This window comes from Balaenoptera ricei, chromosome 2 (genome assembly GCF_028023285.1).
Source record: "Balaenoptera ricei isolate mBalRic1 chromosome 2, mBalRic1.hap2, whole genome shotgun sequence".
NCBI lineage: Eukaryota > Metazoa > Chordata > Mammalia > Artiodactyla > Balaenopteridae > Balaenoptera > Balaenoptera ricei.
This window is the reverse complement of record NC_082640.1, coordinates 69354337-69380087: the sequence shown is the minus strand read 5'-3', so window position 1 is coordinate 69380087 and position 25751 is coordinate 69354337. Positions and strand designations below refer to the sequence as shown.

Sequence of the window (25751 nt, the reverse complement as noted above, 5' to 3'; positions counted from 1 at the left end):
TCTCTTATACCAGATTATAAGGTTTTGGTGGGCCAAAACCCATCTTATCTTGGTAGATTCCACAGCAGCTAGTATAGTTGTACTTAGAAGAAAAGATGAGAAGAGGAATGTGGGAAGGGGGAAAAAGAGGGGGAATAAATAGAAGGTCCAAAGTATAGTAAAGACAGGTAAGTGCAGAGTTACCCCGGGGGTGCGCATTCTGGGCCTATTTGTGGTTTCAAATATCCAAAAGACATACAAATAGTATTGACATGTTCCCTAGGGTTCCTGGGAATTCAACCTCAGGTTACTAGGAATTCAAAATAAGAAACATAAACTTTAACTGTTTATGAATATAGATCAAACCCTCCTTTTTTGGAAGCAGAGAAAGGATAAGAGACTGAGGAAATGACTAAGATTTAAGGTAGAAATCTCTACCTTTATCCATAAGAAAAACAAACATTTCAAAAGTCCTAAAATGGGTGGTAAAACCAAATAAATGGATTATTCAATTAACAGACCACATCAATGGATTCTGCACAAATCTTTTCAAAGAGCTAGTGAAAAATGTGTTTTGAATATCATTTTGATTCTTCTTCCCTGAATTAAAATAATCGCTCATATCTGAATCCAAATGCCATGCTTTCTCCTGACACATAAATACTTACCATCCTCCTCAGGCAACTCTTCTGGACTAAGTTCTACTAATTCAAAGCCATGTTTGATACACCACTCTTGAGCCTTCTGTCGGTTTACACCTAAAATAACACACAAAAGATTCTTTATAAGCAAAAATAAAATAAAACATGAATATTGCTGCAATACTCTCCACAATCTCAAAGTGTTACCTTTAATGTCAATGTTATTCTAAAGGCATACAAAATAAATTAATATAAGGAAAATGATTTCTCAAACCCCAAGTGTCCGTTCTTAAAAAGTAAAATGTAAATATTGCAAGATTCCAAAGAGAAATAGCTGAAAATATTTTTGTAAGGTAATAAAATCACACAAGATATACTGTTCTAAGTTAAGGAAACCAATGTATTGTTTACCAAGGAATGGCAAATGTAACGTACGTACCACCTACAATCCCACTGGAGTTCCTTACCATTTTCAGACACTCTATCGCAAACCAAGATCATCACCTCAGGTAACCATGCTTCTGCCAGTGGAAGCCAGGAGGAAACACTATCGAGACCAGATTTCTAGAGGGAGGAGAAAGAAACATAGAAACAAAAACAGAAAAAGAGACATTAAGAGAACTCACAGAAAATGCAAGGTTAAAAAAGACAAAGCACAAAATAATTTCTTATTCAAGGTCCATGGAAAACAGAATCTTACTTGTGTGCTGTCAAAGTAAACCACAAATGCTTGGACAGACTCTGCAATCTCTGCAGTGACGAGAAATTTGTTTGGCACCACACACAGATTGATATCTGCTGAATAGTATTTATTATCAATGGTCCAGGGATAAAACCTCACGGCATCGTTGGCAGTCACTTCCACAATAAGATCTTCTGTCCCAAGGATATCTAAATAAATGACACAATATTACCATGGAAAGTACAAAACCAATATACAATGGTCAATTTTCTCAGTAAGATACCAGATTAATAATTCTTTTTATGCAAGGATTTCAAAGAGCCTCTGATTAATTAGGATATTTTCCTTCTCTGATCATTTGATTATAAAAGTAATGGTGACATAATTTAATTCAATTAATTGGCTTTTTTCTTTAAGAACATAAAAACCATTGTGACTAGATTAGATAGTAATAGAGAACAAAACAGTCATCTAACCAAATACCCAGTAAAGAGCAAACAGAAGAGAAAGAAAACCAGCTACATTTATTTTATTGCTTACATATTTCATGGAAGCTGGAAGACTGTGAGAATAGTCAAGAATTTGTAACTATTTTGTACTTACTGCAAGCTAAAAGGAAGATAGCAGCAAAGCTAAACCAGTAACAAAACGGTTACACACAGTCCCTGGGCCAAATGTTGACACATTAATTCAACTAATGAAATAAAAGAATGGATACTGATAAATGACCCCATTCCATTTATATATATTCAGCCTTCTTCAGATTCTGTGAAAGCCAACTCAAATTCTTGTTGACAAAGACACTTCTGGCAAATTTTAATATAGAAAGCCAAGCAAATAAAATGATTTAGGAAAGAATGGTTTAGGAAAGAACCAAATGTTTCAGAAATCCATGTGCAACATGGGTATAACTGGGTGAAATTCTTAACAGTAAATAACCAAGTCAATGATGAATAAACATAGATGTGGTCATGGAACCACTGGAGCATTTTGCTTCCATAATGTCATACAATATTTAGAACTTGAAGAGACATCAGAAATTGTTCTAACCCAAACTCCCATCTCTCACACCCATAACCATAACCTCCATTTTACACAGATGTGGAAAATTAGCTTAGAGAAGTAAAATGACATGCCACTAACTGGGGTTATAATAAGAATATATAGCCAAACGGCCACAAACTCCTTTTTAACGCATACTAAGATGAACATATAAAATATTCCTCACGAAAAAGAACACAGCAGGAGGCATAACCCTCCTAGACTTCAGACAATACTACAAAACTACAGTAATCAAAACAGCATGGTACTGGCACAAAAACAGACATGGATTAATGAAACAGAATAGAGAGCACAGAAATAAACCCACACAACTACGGTCAATTAATCTTTGACAAAGAAGGCAAGAATATACAATGGAGAAAAGACATTCGCTTCAGCAAGTAGTACTGGGAAAGTGGGACAGCTGCATGCAAATCAATGAAGTTAGAACACACCCTCACACCATACACAAAATAAACTCAAAATGGCTTAAAGACTTAAAGTAAGACATGACACCATAAAATTCCTAGAAGAGAACATAGGCAAAACATTCTCTGACATAAATCGTACCAATGTTTTCTTAGGTCAGTCTCCCAAGGGAACAGATATAAAAGCAAAAATAAACAAATGGAGCTAATCAAACTTACAAGCTTTTGCACAGCAAAGAAAACCATAAACAAAACAAGAAGACAGCCTGTGGACTGGGAGAAAATATTTGCAAATCACGTGACTGACAAGGGCTTAATTTCCCAAATACACAAACAGCTCATACAACTCAATAACAAAACAACAAACAACCCAATCATAAAATGGGCAGAAGACCTAAACAGACATTTCTCCAAAGAAGACATACAGAGAGAAATGCAAATCAAAACTGTAATGAGGTACCACCTCACACCAGTCAGAATGGCCATCATTAAAAAGTCCACAAATTACAAATAGTGAGAGGGTGTGGAGAAAAGGGAACATTCTTACACTGTTGGTGGGAATGTGAGTTGGTGCAGCCACTGTGGAAAACAGTATGGAGGTTCCTCAGAAAACTAAAAATAGAATTACTATATAATCCAGCAATTCCACTCCTAGGCATATATCTGGACAAAACTATAATTTGAAAAGATACATGCATCCCTATGTTCATAGCAGCAGTATTCACAATAGCCAAGACATGGAAACAACCTAAATGTCCATCGACAGATGAATGGATAAAGAAGATGTGGTACATATATATATACAATGGAATACTATTCAACCATTTTTAAAAAATGAAATAATGCCATTTGCAGCAACATGGATGCAACTAGAGATTATCATACTAAGTGAAGTAAGTCAGAAAAGGAAAGACAAATACCATATGATATCACTTATATGTGGAATCTAAAATACAACACAAATGAACAAACCTATGAACTCAGACAGAGAACAGACTTGCAGTTGCCAAGGGGGAGGGGAGTGGGGGAAGGAAGGATTGGGAGTTTGGGGTTAGCAGATGCAAACTATTATACTATACAGGATGAATAAACAACAAGGTCCTACTGTATAGCACAAGGAACTATATTCAATATTCTGTGATAAACCATAATGGGAAAGAATATGATAAAGAATGTATATATATGTATAACTGAATGACATTGCTGTACAGCAGAAATTAACACATTATAAATCAACTATACACCAATAGTTTAAAAAAATTTTTTAATATTCCTCAAACGCACAATTAGCAAAACACAGAAAACTAGAAGTTAAATTTTAAATTCCAGAGCTAGGATTATATATTTGGAACGTTGCCATAGTTTCTGCTCAACAAAAATATATGCAGGAATTATTTAGTCTCAAACTGCTAGGAAGGGACTTCCCTGGTGGTCCAGTGGTTAGGAGTCCGCCTTCCAATGCAGGGGATGCAGGTTCGATCCCTAGTTGGGGAACTAGGGTCCCACACGCCAGGGAGCAGCTAGGCCTGCATGCCACAGCTACTGAGCCTGCAAGCTGCAACGGTAAGCCCATGCCCTCTGGAACCCACGTGCCACAACTAGAGAGAAGCCTGCATGCCAGAGCAAAGGATCCCCTGTGCCATTGCTGAGACCCAATGCAGCCAAAAATAAGTAAATAAATATTACAAATTTTTAAAAATTACTAGGAATGACATATAATATATAAAATGTGTATGTGCACATGTGCATTTTTTCATTGGTAAACTTTCATCATGTGGTTATTAAGAAGAACTGGTCTGGAGGAGACTTTCAAGATGTCGGAGGAGTAAGACATGGAGATCACCTTCCTCCCCACAAGTATATCAGAAATACAACTACATGGGGAACAACTCCTACAGAACACCTACTGAATGCTGGCAGAAGACCTCAGACATCCCGAAAGGCAAGAAACTCCCCACGTATCTCGATATATATATTTTTTTCCTTTTTCTCTTTCTGTGAGTGTGTATGTGTACACTTCTTTGTGTGATTTTGATGGTATAGCTTTGCTTTTACCATTTGTCCTAGGGTTCTGTCTGTCCGTTGTTTTTTTTTTTAATATAGTTTTTAGCACTTGTTACCATTGGTGGATTGTTTTTTTGTTTGGTTGCCCTCTTCTTTCTTTCTTTCTTTTTTTTAATTACTTTTGAATTTTTTAAGTTTTAATAACTATTTTTTATTTTTTTAAATAGCTTTATTTTATTTTATTTTTTTCTTTCTTTCTTTCTTTTTTTCTCCCTTTTTTTCTGAACCATGTGGCTGACAGGGTCTTGGTGCTCCGGCTGGGTGTCAGGCCTGTCTCTCTGAGGTGGGAGAGCCACGTTTAGGACATTGGTCCACCAGAGACCTCCCGGATCCACGTAATATCAAATGGCGAAAGCTCTCCCAGAGATCTCCATCTCAATGCTAAGACCCAGCTCCACTCAATAACCAGCAAGCTACAGTGCTGGACACCCTATGCCAAACAACTAGTAAGACAGGAACACAACCCCATTCATTAGCAGAGAGGCTGCCTAAATTCATAAGGTCACAGACACCCCAAAACATGCCACCGGACACAGTCCTGCCAACCAGAAAGACAAGATCCAACCTCATCCACCAGAACACAGGCAGTAGTCCCCTCCACCAGGAAGCCTACACAACCCACTGAACCAACCTTAGTCACTGGGGGTAGACACCAAAAACAACAGGAACCACGAACCTGTGGCCTGCAAAAAGGAGACCCCAAACACAGTAAATGAAGCAAAATGAGAAGACAGAGAAGCACACAGCAGATGAAGGAGTAAGGTAAAAACCCACCAGACCAAACAAATGAAGAGGAAATAGGCAGTCTACCTGAAAAAGAATTCAGAGTAATGATAGTAAAGATGATCCAAAATCTTGAAAATAGAATAGAGAAAATACAAGAAACGTTTAACAAGGACGTAGAAGAACTAAAGAGCAAACAAACAATGATGAACATCACAATCAATGAAATAAAAATTCTCTAGAAGGAATCAATACCAGAATAACTGAGGCAGAAGATGCATAAGTGACCTGCAAGATAAAATAGTGTAAATAACTACTGCAGAGCAGAATAAAGATAAAAGAATGAAAAGAATTGAGGACAGTCTTAGAGACCTCTGGGACAACATTAAACACACCAACGTTCGATTTATAGGGGTCCCAGAAGAAGAAGAGAAAAACAAAGGGACTGAGAAAATATTTTAAGAGCTTAGAGTTGAAAATTTCCCTAATATAGGAAAGGAAATAGTCAGTCAACTCCAGGAAGTGCAGAGAGTCCCATACAGGATAAACCCAAGGAGAAACATGCTGAGACACATAGTAATCAAATGGCAAAAATTAAACACAAAGAAAAATTATTGAAAGCAGCAAGGGAAAAACAACAAACAACATACAAGGGAACTCCCATAAGGTTAACAGCTGATTTCTCAGCAGAAACTCTACAAGCCAGAAGGGAGTGGCATGATATACTTAAAGTGATGAAATGGAAGAACCTACAACCAAGATTACTCTACCTGGCAAGGATCTCATTCAGATTTGATGGAGAAATCAAAAGCTTTACAGACAAACAAAAGCTAAGAGAATTCAGCATCACCAAACCAGCTCTACAACAAATGCTAAAGGAACTTCTCTAAGTGGGAAACACAAGAGAAGAAAAGGACTTACAAAAACGAACCCAAAACAATTAAGAAAATGGTCATACCAACATACATATTGATAATTAGGTTAAACGTGAATGGGTTAAATGCTCCAACCAAAAGACACAGGATCGCTGAATGGATACAAAAACAAGACCCACATATATGCTGTCTACAAGAGACCCACTTCAGACCTAGGGACACATACAGACTGAAAGTGAGGGGATGGAAAAAGGTATTCCATGCAAATGGAAATCAAAAGAAAGCTGGAGTAGCAATACTCATATCAGATAAAATAGACTTTAAAATAAAGAATGTTACAAGAGACAAGGAAGGACACTACACAATGATCAAGGGATCGATCCAAGAAGATATAACAATTATAAATATATGTGCACACAACATAGGAGCACCTCAACACATAAGGCAACTGCTAACAGCTATAAAAGAGGAAATTGACGGTAACACAATAAAAGTGAGGGACTTTAACACCTCACTTGCACCAATGAACAGATCATCCAAAATGAAAATAAGGAAATGGAAGCTTTAAATGGCAAAATAGATTAGATAGATTTAATTAATATTTATAGGACACTCCATCCAAAACAGCAGATTACACTTTCTTCTCAAGTGCGCACGGAACATTCTCCAGGATAGATCACATCTTGGGTCACAAATCAAGCCTCAGTAAATTTAAGAAAATTGAAATCATATCACGCATCTTTTCTGACCACAACGCTGTGAGATTAGAAATCAATTACAGGGAAAAAAACGTAAAAAACACAAACACATGGAGGCTAAACAATATGTTACTAAATAACCAAGAGATCACTGAAGAAATCAAAGAGGAAATCGAAAAATACCTAGAGACAAATGACAATGAAAACACGACGATCCAAAACCTATGGGATGCAGCAAAAGCAGTTCTAAGAAGGAAGTTTATAGCTATACAAGCCTAAGTCAACAAAGAAGAAAAATCTCAAATAAACAATTTAACCTTACACCTAAAGGAACAAGAGAAAGAAGAACAAACAAAACCCAAAGTTAGCAGAAGGAAAGAAATCATAAAGATCAGAGCAGAAATAAATGAAATAGAAACAAAGAAAACAACAGCAAAAATCAATAAAACTAAAAGCTGGTTCTTTGAGAATATAAACAAAATTGATAAACCTTTAGCCAGACTCATCAAGAAAAAGAGGGAGAGGACTCAAATCAATAAAATTAGAAATGAAAAAGAAGAAGTTACAACAGACACCGCAGAAATACAAAGCATCCAAAGAGACTACTAGAAGCAACTCTATGACAATAAAATGGACAACCTGGAGAAATGGACAGTTTCTTAGAAAGGTATAACCTACCAAGACTGAACCAGGAAGAAACAGAAAATATGAACAGACCAATCACAAGTAATGAAATTGAAACTGTGATTAAAAATCTTCCAACAAACAAAAGTCCAGGACCAGACGGCTTCACAGGTGAATTCTATCAAACATTTAGAGAAAAGTTAACACCCATCCTTCTCAAACTCTTCCAAAAAATTGCAGAGGAAGGCACACTCCCAAACTCATTCTATGAGGCCACCATCACCCTGATACCCAAACCAGACAAAAATACTACAAAAAAAGAAATTTACAGACCAATATCACTAATGAATATAGATGCAAAAATCCTCAACAAAATACTAGCAAACAGAATCCAACAACACATTAAAAGGATCATACACCATGATTAAGTGGGATTTATCCCAGGGATGCAAGGATTCTTCAATATATGCAAATCAATCAATGTGATACACCATATTAACAAATTGAAGAATAAAAACCATATGATCATCTCAATAGATGCAGAAAAAGCTTTTGACAAAATTCAACACCCATTTATGATAAAAACTCTCCAGAAAGTGGGCATAGAGGGAACCTACCTCAACATAATAAAGGCCATATACGACAAACTCACAGCTAACATCATTCTCAATGGTGAGAAACTAAAAGCATTTCCTCTAAGGTCAGGAATAAGACAAGGATGTCCACTCTCACCACTATTATTCAACATAGTTTTGGAAGTCCTAGCCATGGCAATCAGAGAAGAAAAAGAAATAAAAGGAATACAAATTGGAAAAGAAGAAGTAACACTGTCACTGTTTGCAGATGACATGATACTATACATAGAGGATCCTAAAGATGCCACCAGAAAACTACTAGAGCTAATCAATGAATTTGGTAAAGTTGCAGGATACAAAATTCATGCACAGAAATCTCTTGCATTCCTATACACTAATGATGAAAAATCTGAAAGAGAAATTAAGGAAACACTCCCATTTACCACTGCAACAAAAAGAATAAAATACCTAGGAAAAAACCTACCTAGGGAGACAAAAGACCTGTATGCAGAAAACTATAAGACACTGATGAAAGAAATTAAAGATGATACCAACAGGTGGAGAGATATACCATGTTCTTGGATTGGAAGAATCAATACTGTGAAAATGACTATACTACCGAAAGCAATCTACAGATTCAATGTAATCCCTATCAAATTACCAATGGCATTTTTTACAGAACTAGAACAAAAAATCTTAAAATTTGTATGGAGACACAAAAGACCCCGAATAGCCAAAGCAGTCTTGAGGGAAAAAAACGGACCTGGAGGAATCAGACTCCCTGACTTCAGACTATACTACAAAGCTACAGTCATCAAGACAATATGGTGGGCTTCCCTGGTGGCGCAGTGGTTGAGAATCTGCCTGCCAATGCAGGGGACACGGGTTCGAGCCCTGGTCTGGGAAGATCCCACATGCCACGGAGCAACTGGGCCCGTGAGCCACAATTACTGAGCCTGCGTGTCTGGAGCCTGTGCTCCGCAACAAGGGAGGCCGCGATGGTGAGAGGCCCGCGCACCGCGATGAAGAGTGGTCCCCACTTGCCGCAACTAGAGAAAGCCCTCGCACAGAAACGAAGACTCAACACAGTCATAAATAAATAAATAAATAAATAAATAAAAGACCGTGAATTTCTTAAAAAAAAAAAAAAAAAGACAATATGGTACTGGCACAAAAACAGAAACACAGATCAATGGAACAAGATAGAAAGCCCAGAGATAAACCCACGCACCTATGGTCAACTAATCTATGGCAAAGGAGGCAAGCATATACAATGGAGAAAAGACAGTCTCTTCAATAAGTGGTGTTGGGAAAACTGGACAGCTACACGTAAAAGAATGAACTTAGAACACTCCCTAACACCATACACAAAAATAAACTCAAAATTAGAGACCTAAATGATTAGAGACCTAAATGTAAGACTGGGCACTATAAAACTCTTAGAGGAAAACATAGGGAGAACACTCTTTGACATCAATCACAGCAAGTTCTTTTTTGATCCACCTCCTAGAGTAATGGAAATAAAAACAAAAATAAACAAATGGGACCTAATGAAACTTCAAAGCTTTTGCACAGCAAAGGAAACCATAAACAAGACGAAAAGACAACCCTCAGAATGGTAGAAAATATTTGCAAATGAAGCAACTGACAAAGGATTAATCTCCAAAATATATAAACAGCTCATGGTACTCAATATCACAAACCACCCAATCCAAAAATGGGCAGAAGACCTAAATAGACATTTCTCCAAAGAAGACATACAGATGGCCACGAAGCACATGAAAAGCTGCTCAACATCACTAATTATTAGAGAAATGCAAATCAAAACTACAATGGGGTATCACCTCACACCAGTTAGAATGGGCATCATCAGAAAATCTACAAACAACAAATGCTGGAGAGGGTGCAGAGAAAAGGGAACCCTCTTGCACTGTTGGTGGGAATGTAAAGTGATACAGCCACTATGGAGAACAGTATGGAGGTTCCTTAAAAAACTAAAAATAGAATTATCATATGATCCAGCAATCCCACTACTGGGCATATACCCAGAGAAAACCATAATTCAAAAAGACACATGCACCCCAATGTTCACTGCAGCACTATTTACAACAGCCAGGTCATGGAAGCAACCTAAATGCCCATCGACAGACAAATGGATAAAGAAGATGTGGTACATATATACAATGGAATATTCCTCAGCCATAAAAAGGAACAAAATTGGGTCATTTGTTGAGACGTGGATGGATCTAGAGGCTGCCATACAGGGAAGTAATTCAGAAAGAGAAAAACAAATACCGTATATTAACGCATGTATGTGCAACCTAGAAAAATAGTACAGATGAACTGGTTTGCAGGGCAGAAGTTGAGACACAGATGTAGAGAACAAACATATGGACACCAAGGGGGGAAAGCCGCGGTGAGGTGGGGATGGTGGTGTGCTGAATTGGGAGACTGGGATTGACCATGTATACACTGATGTGTATAAAACTGATGACTAATAAGGACCTGCTGTATAAAAAAATAAATAAAATTCAAAAATTAAAAGAACAAACAAACTACAATGAGGTATCACCTCACACCAGTCAGAATGGCCATCATCAAAAAATCTAGAAACAATAAATGCTGGAGTGGGTGTGGAGAAAAGGGAACCCTCTTGCACTGTTGGTGGGAATGTAAATTGATACAGCCACTATGCAGAACAGTATGGAGGTTCCTTAAAAACTAAAAATAGAACTACTATACGGCCCAGCAATCCCACTACTGGGCATATACCCTAAGAAAACCATAATTCAAAAAGAGTCATGTACCCCTAAAGTTCATTGCAACCCTATTTACAATAGCCAGGTCATGGAAGCAACCTAAGTGTCCAGTGACAGATGAATGGATAAAGAAGATGTGGCACATATATACAATGGAATATTACTCAGCCATAAAAAGAAATGAAATTGATTTATTTGTAGTGAGGTGGATGGACCTACAGTCTGTCATACAGAGCGAAGTAAGTCAGAAAGAGAAAAACAAACACCGTATGCTAACACATATATATGGAATCCAAAAAAAAAAAAAAAAGTTCTGAAGAACCTAGGGACAGGATAGGAATAATGTAGAGAATGGACCTGAGGACACGAGGAGGGCGAAGGGTAAGCTGGGACGAAGTGAGAGAGTGTCATGGACTTATATATACTACCAACTGTAAAATAGATAGCTAGTGGGAAGCAGCCGCAGAGCACAGGGACATCAGCTGGGTGCTTTGTGACCACCTAGAGGGGTGGGATAGGGAGGGTGGGAGGGAGACGCAAAAGGGAGGAGATATGGGGATATATGTATATGTATAGCTGATTCACTTTGTTATAAAGCAGAAACTAACACACCATTGTAAAGCAATTATACTCCAATAAAGATGTTAAAAAAAAAAAACTGGTCTGCTGAAAATAAAACCTTTTTTTTTTTAAATTTTATTTATTTATATATATATTTTTGGGCTGTGTTGGGTCTTCGTTGTTGTGCGTGGGCTTTCTATAGTTGCGGCGAGCAGGGGTTACTCTTCACTGTGGTACGCAGGCTTCTCATTGCAGTGGCTTCTCTTGTTGCAGAGAACAGGCTCTACGCACGCGGGCTTCAGTAGTTGTGGCACGTGGGCTCAGTAGTTGTGGCTCGCGGGCTCTAGAGCACAGGCTCAGTAGTTGTGGCGCACGGGCTTAGTTGCTCCGTGGCATGTGGGATCTTCCCAGACTGGCGCTCAAACCCATGTCCCCTGCATTGGCAGGCGGATTCTTAACCACTGCACCACCAGGGAAGTCCCTAAAACCTCTTTTTTAACCAAAAAATTAAATTTCAAATAAATTTAAGACTTTACCTTTGACATAAGGCCCATTTTTTTTTTTTTTAAAGAATTTTTTTTTTTTTTTTAAGGCATTGTTTACTTTATTTATTTATTTTTGGCTGTGTTGGGTCTTCGTTTCTCTGCGAGGGCTTTCTCTAGTTGTGGCAAGCGGGGGCCACTCTTCATCGCGGTGCGCGGGCCTCTCACCATCGCGGCCCCTCCCGTTGCGGGGCACAGGCTCCAGACGCGCAGGCTCAGTAATTGTGGCTCACGGACCTAGTTGCTCCGTGGCATGTGGGATCTTCCCAGACCAGGGCTCGAACCCGTGTCCCCTGCATTGGCAGGCAGATTCTCAACCACTGCGCCACCAGGGAAGTCCCTAAAACCTCTTTTTTAACCAAAAAATTAAATTTCAAATAAATTTAAGACTTTACCTTTGACATAAGGCCCATTTTGAAACTAACTTTCTAAAATTTTTCACCAAAACCAGAATTGTTACTCTTAAATTAACAGGTCTGTGCCAATATTTGAAAATCTGAGTTTACCTTGTCTCTTTAAGAAATCAGTAGTTCTTTCTGCTTAATTTCTACCTTAAGTTATAGTCTTTTATTAATTATCAATCAATCCCATAGCAGCCAGCTGCAGTGTCCCTCATAATGGAGCTCAGGTAAGAAATAACCAGGAAGAACACATAAGTTATTAAAATCAAAGATTCTGCTTTCATGTAAATGTCTCATAGAAAAAAAAAAAAAAAAAACTCAGATTAAAGTCTATGTTGCATCCAAAGCTAACGTTTCAAACTTCAAGCAGGTGGCATAGCAATATGCTGATAAAAGCACATATGGAAGAAGGAAAACTGAACCAAGGAGAGTAGCAAAAAATGTATAAACTGACTTCTTTTTTAAGGGTAGGAGGAGCCACCACATGGAATCAGTCTTCATTCACGGGTAATTTTTTAAAATAATGAATTGACTTTTTTTTTAAGGGGGGAGCACAAAGAGTACAACAATGAACTCACTGCTTTTAAGGGGAAAGTAGAAGGAGCACGGGACCAGTACTCCTACCAGCACCACAGCCAGTTCTTGATATTTCCTAGGCTGGTTGTACTGTTAGAAACTGGAATAAAATGTGGGTTACGCTTTTTTCAAATCAATGTCTTTAACTAACTTAAATCAATGAAGATGTCATATATTTACTTACAAACTGCAATTCAGAATATTTGGATCCATTAAGGATGGTTCATTTTATTAATCAATGTCTAGAATACAAGAGGATAAACCAATGTGTTACTCAGAGCTCCTAAAATTTCAATTACATACTGTCCTTGGTTTTCAAGTGAGAAGATATCTACTTAACACATACAAAGAAGCTATTTCTTTCTCTCTTCTCTAAATCTAAATGAGAATAGAACCAATAAATTGGGAAAATAAATTTTACCTTTCAAAGTTTTAGCAGCTCGGTGATTTTTTGTTTTGTTTTGTTTTCATTCTTTGTGCTGCCTAAAACAATTTGATAGGTCAATTTACTTATCAGATTTTTTTAACATTTTATGTCTAATCAGATACTTTCAGTGAGGCTGCATGTGGGCTTTATTATCACATCTGTGCCATATTAGAACTAGAGAGAGAAAAGTGAAGATTGGCTCATCTAGTTCTTATCATCAACATCATAATGTAGAGTTTAATTTTAAAAATGTAAATGTCTACACTAAATATAGCTTTTCTTCCTCATCCTTTATATTTGGTTTCAAACATTTAACAAGTTTATTCTTTTCCAAATTAAAGCAAAAATCACTCAAATGCTGGTGCACATGGCTAAGAGTTTCCGAAGATCAGTCAGTATAATTCACTCATTTCACAGATAAGAAAACTGAGGGCCAGAAAAAACAAGCCACTTGCCTAATAGGAGCAGAGCCTAAAACAGAATTCAGGTCACCAGCATTCTTTCCTACTCTACTGTGGTGCGTTACATGTTACAATATTTAGTGTTTGAGCTAGATCACACTCAAGTGTCTAACGGTCACAGCCAAAACTAACCTATGGGCCTAAGCATCCTCTTCCCTTTCATGAAAACCAAAAATAATAGCTGGAATGAGGGTACCAAAAGATATGAGCCCACAGTACAACTAACCCATCAGAAAACTGTTGATGGGTTTTGCGTATTTTTATGTCAAAAGTGAGTCACAGTGATCTTGTGGGAGTTTTTTGCCAGACAGACTTCCTAGAAAAACCTGTCATGGCCTCACTTCTTTGCCCTGCACTAAACTGAATTTTGATGTAGTCAAAATGATGCACAAATACAATCAAGAGCAGCTTCTCCCTCCTCCTGCCATTCTCTCTGCTGGCAGCCACCTGGTGGAGCTGTAATACGTCATTTTTAAAGAACAAATACTAGATGATTAATTGCCAGCTATGTTATTACGAATGGTTTCACAGCTTAAAATAGTTAATTCATAGTGTTTTCAGATGAGAAGTTAAATGTCAACTCAGTTCCAGTAGTAAGTGTAAACCTTTCCCCTAGCTTTAAGTACAAGTATAAATCTCCTTTTCTGTTTGAGAAACTGTTACATAGCCATCAATTCTCCAGCAACTCCTACTTACTTCTCACTGCCTTGGTGATCTTATTTCCCCTATAGTCCCTCCCACTCGGCAAGTTAGTGAAGAGATTCCAAAGCTGAAGAAAGCTGTAAGCCAAGGAAGCATTTCAGGTCAGTGACCCAGCAACTCCCTCTTCTTCTTGCCCTTCTTTGTACTACTCCGTCTCTCCTGACGTTCCTTCCCTCAGAAAAAGGTTAATTTGGAAAGCAATCATTAAAGAAAGAGGCAAGAAGCTTTCTGAAGTTCCAAGGCAAATTCACAAAACAGCACAAATACCCAATTTCATACATGCACATATATAAATACAATCCTTACCTTACCTCCTCACCTATCTACCCCAGCCAAAAAAGACCAAATCAGTGCATTCTAAACTCAAGGAACTGATACTGTTTTAGATTATTCATATCTCCTTCAGTAGGAGAATTAAAGACACTTTTTTTTTTAAAAATACTTCTGAGCAATAACAGTTGTGAAGTCGTGGCTTGGCACACCAGCTAGATTTTCTTTTCTTCTTTTTTAAACATTCTTTTTTTTTTAACATATTTATTTTATTTATTTATTTTTTGGCTGTGTTGGGTCTTTGTTGCTGCGTGCGGGCTTTCTCTAGTTGCAGCGAGCGGGAGCTACTCTTTGTTGCGGTGCGCGGGCTTCTCATTGCAGTGGCTTCTCTTGCTGCGGAGCATGGGCTCTAGGCGCGCAGGCTTCAGTAGTTGTGGCACGCAGGCTCAGTAGTTGTGGCTCACAGGCTCTAGAGCGCAGGCTCAGTAGTTGTGGTGCACAGGCTTAGTTACTCCGCGGCATGTGGGATCTTCCCGGACCAGGGCTCGAACCCATGTCCCCAGCATTGGCAGATGGATTCTTAACCACTGTGCCACCAGGGAAGCCCTAAAGACACTTTTAATACCAGTAGAATTAATGTGCACTTAATTAATCATGACATTGATTAATAGATTTGTGACATTGATTTGTGAAGAGTTGTCCAGTGGCTAAATCATATTTTCTATGCCCTGAGGGAAGTGACAGCTGCCCCCTCAAATCAAGATGATCCTTCCAGAAAGCAGTACTCTTCTGAGAATACAGTTGGTTTTATTCTTTCTCATAGACCTGAAACTGCCTTTGCAGCCAGGCATCATAACCTCCCACCCCCGATACCAGTGTCTTTCATGGTACCCACTCCTCTGGGGGACCCACAGTTCCTTCCCCTTCCCTTTGTGATGGCAGCACTACTAACCAGAAAAGGCCGGAAAAGAGAGACAGCACAGACCTGGGGTCAGAGGGACCTGCATTTGAATGCTGGCCCTCAGTGAGAATGACAAATTAATATCTCTGTGAGTCATCTCCTCACCTGCAACAGGGGACAAAAACACTCCTCAAATGGCTCCTTGAAGATTAAATAAAACAATGCACAAGAAGCACAGGTGGGCGCCGGGCACAGAGCAGGCCCTCAGTAAAGTTCACGTCCTCCTCCCCAGCTCAGTTTCCTGCACATGTGACAGCACTCCTGACTCTAAGAGGACAGGTTACACACGTGTTGAGGAGAGTTAGTAAGAAACATTACAATTAGGAAATAACTAAGCTGCTCTGGCCCCTCCCTTCTCAAAGTATGCCTTCTCGAATTTTTCTTTTCCATTGTTAAGGCTCAGACTGAGACAGAAGAGAAAGCAATTAGGAAAAGTATAGGAGGCAGCAGAGTCTGACGTCAGTTGAAGGGGAAAGTAGCTATTATGAAAGAAAAGAATTGAGCAAAATGTGATTTGGTAAAAAATATGACAGCCAGAGTTTGCATTAAACAGCAAGGAGGAAAGACAAAGAGGGACCTTTAAAAATCATAATGGTTCCAGTACTTCCTTGGTGGCACAGCGGTCAAGAATCCGCCTGCCAATGCAGGGGACATGGGTTCGAGCGCTGGTCCAGAAGATCCCACATGCCGCAGAGCAGCTAAGCCCGTGCACCACAACTACTGAGCCTGAGCTCTACAGCCCTCGAGTCACAACTACTGAAGCCCATGCGCCTAGAGCCCGTGCCCCGCAACAAGAGAAGCCACTGCGATGAGAAGCCCGCGCACTGCAACGAAGAGTAGCCCCTGCTCACCACAAATAGAGAAAGCCTGTGCGCAGCAACAAAGACCCAACGCAGCCAAAAATAAATAAATAAATAAATAAATTTATAAGAGAAAAAAAAATCATAATGGTTCCATATTGTTGCAACCAGTGACCATTTCATAGCCACAATTTCAAGAGAACGCCACACAAGGTGGGTGCTACTCTGTCCAAGACTCTATAGCAGTTATTAACTACCAGATGATTTTCCAAGTACTAGGAGTAGATCATACTGCTGCAGCGTAAAGGGCCTTTGGAGCCTGTGTGCCATTTAAAGGTTAAAACTGCAAGGTTAGGGCTGGGACTTTAGAGACAAATGTCAGGAAATTCTTATCTGTGATTCTCTGAGTAATCAGCCTGCAGCCTCCTGGTGCATGTATATGCAATATCTGTCTCCGTGTACATGACAGATCCATCAGTGGAGCAGTATTAAGTGGCTGAGAAGAGGAACTGGATTGAGTTAGAGCAACATACCCCTGCTTTAACAGGAGGACAGCAATTCTGGTTTGCTTACAACACTTAATTACCTGTTCCTCACACACTCCTCTCTGGTCACTCTGTAAATTCACATTGCCACATGCTTTGGGGCTTTTTGTATCACAGTGGAAAAGTTTTAAAAGTTTAAGCAGAGGAAATCCAACTCAGCCCTCCTGCTTTTCGTCAAGTTCGCTTTCTCCCAATAGCTGTGTGGACTTAGTCACCACATTTTCATGTTAAAATAACTGAGGGTGGGGGTGTGGTGGGGGAGGGTACACGGTCTCTGCTTTGCCCTTAGAAGACCAACGTGAGAGACCAACATGCACAAAAGACATAAAGAAAGAAGCTGGCAGCCAGGGGAGAAAGAATGTGGAGAAGTGCTTTACGAGGGCCAAGGAAGAACCATCAGCCTCTAAACTTCACGGGCTGCATGCAAAGACCACTTTATCAATCCCAGCGGCACAGCTGATGGACAATTCCCACTCATATTTGGGGGAAACGGGGGGACTTCTTTGGATTCCATTACTATCACTTATTTATTGGAATCATAGGTCCAGATATCATCTAAAGCAGTGGTTCTTTATGGCGAGGTGATTTTGTCTCCCAGGGCACATGTCAACATCTAGAGACATTTTTGGTTGTCACAAGCGAGGAGATGCTACTGGCCCCTAGTGGGCAGAGGCCAAGAATACAATGCACAGGACAGCCCCACGCAACAGAGAATTACTCAGCCCAAAATGTCAACAGAAACCCTGATCTAAAGCAAACGAACTTGTGGAACTGACTTGACTATTCATGAAACAAAATAAAAGTTGTGGAATGCAAAGTTGGTTTTATTCTTTCTCATAGAACTGAAACTAGCCTTTTACAGCCAGGCACCATAACCTCCCACCACAGACATAAATGACTTTCATTTGCATCTGATAAAAATCTATCTCAAATGTATTCTTTAATTATTTTAACCATAAAAATTATCTGGCAATTAATCTTAGATGCTTTGAAAATAATTTATAAATGGTGATTTTCCCAAGAACACATAAGTCTAAACAAGGCAATTATGAGATGAAAATAATTTTCATATTCAACTGGTAATGTTTCATAAACAAATCAGCAGCAAGTAATAAAACTTCACAAAAAATGTCAATGTCTGCTCAGGTTGACAATAGAATCTGCAGCAGATGCTAACTTATTCTGAAAGAAGGTAAACATGTCTAAGATGAATTTTCCAAAACAGAGTAAATTTAATGAAGAACATTTATTTTGTAGCTCCTGTATGTAAATACTGAAAATAAGCTTGGTCCGATGGAAAACGTTACAAAACTAACAGACCCAACATCCCAGTATCCAAAAGGTCCTTCCAGATGGGTTAAAATCATGATTGGAGAACACACAGTCAAAGGATAATGGAAAAAGAAAACACTGATAAACTGGACTTCAACAAAATTTAAAACTTTTGCATTTCAAAAGATACCATCAAGAAAACCAAAAGATAAGCCACAGAATGGGAGAAAATATTTGTAAATTACATACGTGATAAGGAACTTGTGTCTAGAATATATAAAATACTCTTACAACTCATTAATAAGAAGACAAAAAAAATTTTTTTTAATGGGAAAAAGCAAGACATGGAAACAACCCAAGTGCCCATCAACAGATGATTGGCTTAAGAAGATGTAATATATATAAACAGTGGACTATAACTCAGCCATAAAAAGGAATGAAATACTGACATTTGCAGCAACATGGATGGACCTAGAGAATATTATACTTAGTGAAGTAAGTCAGACAAAGACAAACTTTACATAATACCACTTATACGGGGAATCTAAAAAATAATACGAATGAATCTATGTACAAAACAGAAACAGACTCACAGACGTAGAAAACAAACTTATGGTTACCAAAGGGGAGAGGGACAAATTAGGAGTATGGGATTAACAGATACAAACTACTATACATAAAATAGATAAGCAACAAGATAGCACAGGGAATTATATTCAATATCTTATAATAACCTATAATGGAAAATAATCTGAAATATATATATACACACACATATATATATCTGAATCACTTTGCTGTACACCTGAAACTAACACAATATTGTAATTCAACTATACTTCAATTTCTTTTTAAATGAGCAAAAGATTTGAATAGACTTTTCACCAAAGATATATGAATGGACTATATACACATGAAAAGATTCTGAACATCATTAGTTACTAAGAAAATGCAAATAAAAACCACGAGACACTACCTCACCCCCACTATATAAATGAAAATACAGATAATAACAAGTGTTGTCAAAAATGTGGAGAAATTGAAACCCTCATACATTGCTGACAGGAAAGGTAAAATGGTACAGCCACTCCGAAAAAGTCCAGCAGTTTCGTAAAATAGTATACAATAGTTTCTTAGCGTGCCCATAACAGCATTATTCATAATAGCCAAAAAGTGGAAACAACCAAATGTCTATCAACAGATGAACGGATAAACAAAATGTGGCCTCTCCATACAATGGAATACCAAGTACATGCTCACAGCAGGGGTGAATCTCAAAAACATCAAGCTAAGTAAAAGAAGCCAGACACAACAGACCACATTTCATATGATTTCTTTTATATAAAATGTCCAGAAAAGGCAACTCTATAGAGACAGAAAGTACATTAGTGGTTTCCCAGAGCTGGGGTGGGAATGAGGAATGACTGCTAATAGGTAGAAGGTCTCCTTCTAGAATGACAGAAATTTTCTACACTTAAAACAGGTGGATTTTATGGTATTTAAATTACACCCCAAAGCTGCTTTAAAAAAATCACTTTATTGACAAGGTAGGAGACTGAGGCACAGGTTTTAGATACTGAGAACAATGATGGCACATGTAAACACAGTCAGTAAGTATTTGTGCAATGAAAAGTTAACATGCTTAAAATCAGATACCTAGGAAGAAGGTAGAACTCAGCACTCAATTCACAAATTTTTTTCCTCACAAAAGTCCTGAACAACCCCAGCAGAATTCAGACAGAATGGCAATTCTCTTATGTCAGCATAATAGTGCTCTTTATTACCAAATGATCACACATTTTCCTGCTCTGAGCATACTGATTTTGATCCAGGTACTACTTTACCCCCACTCTGTGTAGAACCGGCCTTCAGGTCTGTGTGGAAAATTAAACACTAAAAAGGTTATTTGTTACTGAATCTAAAACATCACAAAGGCTCTTTAAGAGTTTCCCAACTGTCCTCTCTGTCTTAACGTACCTCCGTCTTGCTTCCTGGATAAGTAATTCTCAGAGAGGTATTTGTGGTATCTGTGTGCACTGGCTCCAACACAAATACAACGTCGTGTCCAGATCCTCATTCTTGCCAGACATATTTAAAACAGTTTTCATACTTTAACCTTTTTTTAAAAATGGTTTTATATCAGATTTCATTATTTATTGAGTGTCATTATTTGCTGAGGAATTATACAGAGCAAAAGGCAGCAAGTTGTTTAAACCAAATGACCACTGCATATTTTCTGGATGTTTTTTATCTTCTGCTACAGAAAAATAAGCAGTTAGGTGGCCCAGAAATAAAGGTCTGAGTCTAGATACACTCAGAATCCTCCAGGATGATACAATACTCTCAGTATCATAAACGGTTTTGTGCAACGTCGGCTGATGTGTAATACTTCCCTACTGCTCTCTACCCTGTTACTGGAATGCCATTTACTGGAAAGACAAATACCTTATAATCACTTAACTCTTCAACAACAGCTAAAAGATTAGTCTAACACTTCACACAAATTCTCTACTTGACCGATAAAAAAAAAAAACAACAAATTGGGCACCAATAGAGGCATTTTCATTTTTTATTAGCTTACGGTAGTTCATCTACTAAGGTTCCAACTACCATGAAAGAGAAGGTGTAAACTTATTTTGAACCATAAAAGTTCTCACTGTAGTAATGAAATCTTCTATTGTAATTTCTCCTATCCCTAAATTCACCTTGAATACATACAGCTCTGGACACCAGGAAGTTCATCATATTTCACATATATAAAAGAACTAGAATTGAATCTCCAACTTTTACGAGCTGAACAACCTGAGAAAATCACAACCTCTTTGACCTTTAATTACACATACATACACAAACATACACACACACACACACACACACACACAGGGAGATAACATGGATGTGTTTTATAAGTCCCTTTGGGTCTGGAAAGAATGTGACTTGTATTTAATCTTAAGGTTGATGACTTAACATTCCTTTTTAAATAAAGATAACAATCTTGAGCCTTCTTTTAATGTTATTTGAAAATTTTTAAATATATTAAGTATCAAAGTTAAAAAAATCAAAGTTCCCCCACCCCCATTACCATGTGAAATCACTGCTTTAGTCTGACCACTTAATATATCACTCTGTGATGACAACTCTAGGCCCTCGTGGTAAATCTTGCTGGCCCAATCTTTCTTCCTTTGAAGAAGATAAAGACTTGGAAATATACAATCCAATCAAAGGCAGAGTCCTCCTACCACAACAAAATAAGCAACTTTGCTTAAGCAAAAATTATTACTTATTCTCAGAGTAAACTAAAAGGCTCCACTCAGAATACCTCAAGCAGCTACAGAAAAACTCAAATTAGAAGACCCAAGTTCTTATCTCTATTCTGTTGCTAGATAACATTGGCTAAGCTGTACAACAGCCCCTACTGTGAAATAAGAATGTCCTCTTTAGTAAATTACTTTAAGATCCTTTTGTAAATACAAGAGTCTGACAGACCTAGAAACAAACCCCCAGTCTTACAGAAGAATGAATGTTTCCCGAAGCAGCAATTTCATACCTGATGGCCAGCTCTGCCTGCATAATTCCCCAAAGCCTAGTCTACCCATCATATAATTGAACTACCTGGTTCCACAGTTTTAGAAACCTGAGGACCAGCAGATTGTTTCTATGGGTAAATGCATCTGAATTCCAAACACAAAATGTCAAACTCTCTACTACAAGTGGAGTGTCTACTCCAACTTTAAAATCGGGCTTGATTCTTCAGTTTTCAAAAGATAAACGTGAAGCATTATATAATCTAACATAAAAATAACCAATACCGTAGAATTTTACATCTAGAAGGGCTGTTAGAGATGATCTGCAACAGCCTTTTAATTTTAATGTTCATTCTACAGAGCAGGAGTGACTAATATATACAGTGTTTCTACTTTGAGTTCTCTCAATTGAGAAAATAAAAATCCAGACACTGTTAAAGACCATCAGGTATGCACATGCCCTTTTTAAAATACAGGTCTTTGGGCAAGGATTTATTTTTCTTCACTTAGAATTAAGACTTCAACCATTCTAGATAATCCTGCAGCCTGTGGAACAAAAACCACATTCACAGAAAGATAGACAAGATGAAAAGGCAGAGGGCTACATACCAGATGAAGAAACAAGATAAAATCCCAGAAAAACAACTAAATGAAGTGGAGATAGGCAACCTTCCAGAAAAAGAATTCAGAAGAATGATAGTGAAGATGATCCAGGACCTCGGAATAAGAATGGAGGCAAAGATGGAGAAGATGCAAGAAATGTTTAACAAAGACCTAGAAGAATTAAAGAACAAACAGAGATGAACAATACAATAACTGAAATGAAAACTACACTAGAAGGAATCAATAGCAGAATAACTGAGGCAGAAAAACGGATAAGTGACCTGGAATGGAAGACAGAATGGTGGAATTCACTGCTGCGGAACAGAATAAAGAAAAAAGAATGAAAAGAAATGAAGACAGCCTAAGAGACCTCTGGGACAACATTACACGCAACAATATTCGCATTATAGGGGTCCCAGAAGAAGAAGAGAGAGAGAAAGGACCAGAGAAAATATTTGAAGAGATTATAATCGAAAACTTCCCTAACATGGGAAAGGAAATAGCCACCCAAGTCCAGGAAGCACAGCGAGTCCCATATAGGATAAACCCAAGGAGAAACACGCCGAGACACATAGTAATCAAATTGGCAAAAATTAAAGACAAAGAAAAATTATTGAAAGCGGCAAGGGAAAAACGACAAACAACATACAAGGGAACTCCCATAAGGTTAACAGCTGATTTCTCAGCAGAAACTCTACAAGCCAGAAGGGAGTGGCATGATATACTTAAAGTGATGAAAGGGAAGAACCTACAACCAAGATTACTCTACCCGGCAAGGATCTCATTCAGATTTGATGGAGAAATCAAAAGCTTTAGGGACAAGCAAAAGCTAAGAGAATTCAGCACCACCAAACCAGCTCTACAACAAATGCTAAAGGAACTTCTCTAAGTGGGAAACACAAGAGAAGAAAAGGACCTACAAAACAAACCCAAAACAATTAAGAAAATGGTCATAGGAACATACATATCGATAATTACCTTAAACGTGAATGGACTAAATGCCCCAACCAAAAGACACAGGCTTGCTGAATGGATACAAAGACAGGACCCATATATATGCTGTCTACAAGAGACCCACTTCAGACCTAGGGACACATACAGACTGAAAGTGAGGGGATGGAAAAAGATATTCCATGCAAATGGAAATCAAAAGAAAGCTGGAGTAGCAATACTCGTATCAGATAAAATAGACTTTAAAATAAAGAATGTTACAAGAGACAAGGAAGGACACTACATAATGATCAAGGGATCAATCCAAGAAGAAGATATAACAATTATAAATATATATGCACCCAACATAGGAGCACCTCAATACATAAGGCAACTGCTAACAGCTATAAAAGAGGAAATCGACAGTAACACAATAATAGTGGGGGACTTTAACACCTCACTTACACCAATGGACAGATCATCCAAAATGAAAATAAATAAGGAAACAGAAGCTTTAAATGACACAATAGACCAGATAGATTTAATTGATATATATAGGACATTCCATCCAAAAACAGCAGATTACACGTTCTTCTCAAGTGCGCACGGAACATTCTCCAGGATAGATCACATCTTGGGTCACAAATCAAGCCTCAGTAAATTTAAGAAAATTGAAATCATATCAAGCATCTTTTCTGACCACAACGCTATGAGATTAGAAATGAATTACAGGGAAAAAGCTGTAAAAAACACAAACACATGGAGGCTAAACAATACGTTACTAAATAACCAAGAGATCACTGAAGAAATCAAAGAGGAAATCGAAAAATACCTAGAGACAAATGACAATGAAAACACGACGATCCAAAACCTATAGGATGCAGCAAAAGCAGTTCTAAGAGGGAGGTTTATAGCTATACAAGCCTACCTAAAGAAACAAGAAAAATCTCAAGTAAACAATCTAACCTTACACCTAAAGGAACCAGAGAAAGAAGAACAAACAAAACCCAAAGTTAGCAGAAGGAAAGAAATCATAAAGATCAGAGCAGAAATAAATGACAAAGAAACAAAGAAAACAATAGCAAATATCAATAAAACTAAAAGCTGGTTCTTTAAGAAGATAAACAAAATTGATAAGCCATTAGCCAGACTCAACATGAAAAAGAGGGAGAGGACTCAAATCAATAAAATCAGAAATGAAAAAGGAGAAGTTACAACAGACACCGCAGAAATACAAAACATCCTAAGAGACTACTACAAGCAACTCTATGCCAATGAAATGGACAACCTGGAAGAAATGGACAAATTCTTAGAAAGGTATAACCTTCCAAGACTGAACCAGGAAGAAACAGAAAATATGAACAGACCAATCACAAGTAATGAAATTGAAACTGTGATTAAAAATCTTCCAACAAACAAAAGTCCAGGACCAGATGGCTTCACAGGTGAATTCTATCAAACATTTAGAGAAGAGCTAACACCCATCCTTCTCAAACTCTTCCAAAAAACTGCAGAGGAAGGAACACTCCCAAACTCATTCTATGAGGCCACCATCACCCTGATACCCATACCAGACAAAGATACTACAAAAAAAGAAAATTACAGACCAATATCACTGATGAATATAGACGCAAAAATCCTCAACAAAATACTGGCAAACAGAATCCAACAACACATTAAAAGGATCATACGCCACAATCAAGTGGGATTTATCCCAGGGATGCAAGGATTCTTCAATATACGCAAATCAATCAATGTGATACACCATATTAACAAATTGAAGAAGAAAAACCATATGATCGTCTCAACAGATGCAGAAAAAGCTTTTCACAAAATTCAACACCCATTTATGATAAAAACTCTCCAGAAAGTAGGCACAGAGGGAACTTTCCTCAACATAATAAAGGCCATATACGACAAACCCACAGCAAACATCATTCTCAATGGTGAAAAACTGGAAGCATTTCCTCTAAGATCAGGAATGAGACAAGGATGTCCACTCTCACCACTATTATTCAACATAGTTTTGGAAGTCCTAGCCACGGCAATCAGAGAAGAAAAAGAAATAAAAGGAATACAAATCGGAA

The 25751-nt window shown here is 38.0% G+C and overlaps 1 protein-coding gene across 2 annotated transcripts in view; it reads right to left on the bottom strand.

Moving 5' to 3' along the window:
• Positions 1-25751, bottom strand: part of AAGAB (alpha and gamma adaptin binding protein) — an 83031-nt gene that overhangs the window by 51251 nt on the left and 6029 nt on the right. For both annotated transcript variants that reach the window (XM_059912963.1, XM_059912962.1), the window contains exons 2-4: positions 1321-1511; positions 1088-1184; positions 648-737 (exon numbers count right to left, since the gene is read on the bottom strand). In XM_059912963.1, the coding sequence (XP_059768946.1) occupies positions 648-737; positions 1088-1184; positions 1321-1511 (378 nt within the window). The remainder of the gene's footprint in view (positions 1-647; positions 738-1087; positions 1185-1320; positions 1512-25751) is intronic.